General features: G+C 29.1%; 1 protein-coding gene across 1 annotated transcript in view; it reads left to right on the top strand.

Annotated features, from left to right (window-relative positions):
• SNX4 (sorting nexin 4) overlaps nucleotides 1–1,837 on the top strand; it is a 108,839-nt gene extending 107,002 nt beyond the window's left edge. Inside the window, exon 13 of the mRNA XM_012639651.1 lies at nucleotides 655–1,837. Within this exon, the coding sequence (XP_012495105.1) occupies nucleotides 655–702 (48 nt within the window). The 3' untranslated portion in view covers nucleotides 703–1,837. The remainder of the gene's footprint in view (nucleotides 1–654) is intronic.
• The last annotated feature ends 535 nt before the right edge of the window (nucleotides 1,838–2,372 follow it).

Genomic DNA, 2,372 nt, shown 5'->3' with positions numbered 1-2,372 from the left:
ATTTTAATGCTTAAGTATTAAAGAAAATTTTCCTTTCTGATAACTTAGCTATTATTGGAGAATATGTACCTTGTTTATTGAAAAAATACCTTTATTTCTACCACTTCCTTAGGTTTTAGTGTTACATCTTTACAAATGTGTTTTTGTCTAAGCATATTAGGCCATCTGGAGCTTTGTGCTAAGTAGACTGCCAGACCTGCTAAGAGGGATTTGATAATTTAGTGCATAATTAGTTTTTTATCAAAACTTTAGTTATTAGGCTAATAATAACTCAATTTATATTGTTAGACTAATGAAGTTTTTGTTTCAGATATTACACTGAAAAAACTGAAAACTTGTTTAGTTTACAAATAGAAATTATATGAGTATGTGACATGAGTAAATGAGTTTATGATATGAACCTTGAAAAGTCCATTTTCCAACCAATTGTCCTGTTCTTTTTCCATTTTAAAGATAAGCTCATACAAGAGATTCTCTTACTCTTTTCAGAAGCATTAGACATTTGCTTATATTAGCCATTTTCTGAAATAGTGTCATACTTGCTGGGCTTGTTAGTTATTCCAAAAAGCAAAACTTAGCAATACCACTAAGCCAAATATTTAGGTTTTCAGATTTCCTTCCAGAATCACATTTTAAACTTATTTTTGTTTTTAGGGAATTCAAATTTGGACCAATGCTAAAGAATGCTTTAGCAAGATGTAATCCTGTGAAATGAATTTCTCTTCAATCAAAGTGCCCCAAAACAGAAGCACAAGTAAATAAAAGAAATTTAAATTGCTACCCAGTATACATAAAAATATACAATAAGTTGAGTAAATTCAGCTTTCTTTAACCTAATTGTAGTTGTGTTAATATAGCACAAAAAGGATGTATTTTAATGAAGATTAAATATTATAATTTGAGGTTTTGGGGACTGGTGCTGATTCCAAAAAGTTAATTTTTTAATAATATATACCAACAGATTATTTGTCAGGCTTCTGAACCAATGACTGAATGTCAAGATGTTAGTTAATTTCTAGACGTTTATTTCAGTGCCAACTGTTTCAGATCTATTAATATAGGGAATTTTTCCCTAAGATTGAATTCCTTTATTTTCCTGGTAGATTCACTATTCTGTTATAGGGGGTTGTTTTCTCTTGCCTTATAGTTGAGCTGTTTGGTTTGACAAAGCTCAGCAGAGACTTAGTGTGAAAAATCTAAGACTTTCTTCCACATTCATTGAGGCCCCTTATAACATTTGCATACACTAGAAAATGCCTTCAATTTGTGTTTTACCAGAATTTTGATACTGGTCAGAAATTTTATACTGCCAACAAAGAAGACTCAACTTCTCAGATAGTGGAATGTAGTGGAATACATTGTTATGATCTAGCAGTTGCTCTATGAGAAAGTTCTGACTGAGTGTGTTACATGTAAGAATTAAATTCTTCTCAAATAATTCTTAACCTCAGTGATGAGCCTAAATTTACTCTGCTTGGCTCTCTACACATGGCATTTCAGGGTACAAGATGTAGCATTTCAATGTATAAGATACATGTAGTAAATATACGTGTTGGTATCTTCATTAACATCTTTCTTTTCTATTGCTTGGCTGTAATTTTTGTAAAGATAAATTATATTGTTTTTTTATGTGTGTTTTTGTGGTAATGTTCAGAAGCCAGGCACCCTCATTTTGCTAGCTTTGCAGAATCTTAAATGTGTACTCATTATTTCTAATGATGTAAAAAACAAAAAAAAGTACTGTTTAGCATTTGACTTTTTTACATGTTTAAAATGTTGCTGGATTTTTGTGCTGTTTGCCAAACTTATACAATAAATAAATGAAATATTGTGCTGATTTTCAGATGATTTTTGTTATTTTAACAAGATAAAACATACACATTAGTATCTGTTGCTCTGTGAGAAAATAATACATGCCATATTGTTTTAAAGTGTTTAATTATATAAATTTGTCTTCTACCAAAATGTTGGTTTTTTAAAAAATAAGATGCTGAAATGAAATAGATTTTTAAAAATTTTACTAGGGTTTTATAAAAGATAAAATTAGTAGAAGCAAAAGCCATCTGTATGGATACACATTTCATTCCACTAGATTGTATCATCTCTTGACAAATGAGATAATACACCTTTCTACTTGGCATTTAAAAATCAAAACTCTTCTCAAAATGTAACTCTAGACTAAATGTAAAATATATTAGATTTTTTTCTATTAGTGAACTTAATTTGAGAAGGCCATTGTTAACTATATTTTAAAAGATCAATTAGGGAAATAATTCTATTATCTTCTCTAAAATATACAAACAGATACTTGGTTATATATATATATTTAGGGTTGAGTTTGAAATTGAGCATTCCTTATAAAAAAAACTCTT

Source organism: Propithecus coquereli, unplaced genomic scaffold, assembly GCF_000956105.1.
Source record: "Propithecus coquereli isolate 6110/MARCELLA unplaced genomic scaffold, Pcoq_1.0 Scaffold10, whole genome shotgun sequence".
Taxonomy (NCBI): Eukaryota; Metazoa; Chordata; class Mammalia; order Primates; family Indriidae; genus Propithecus; species Propithecus coquereli.
Note: the sequence above shows the minus strand (reverse complement) of the source record. Positions and strands in the feature narration are given on the sequence as shown.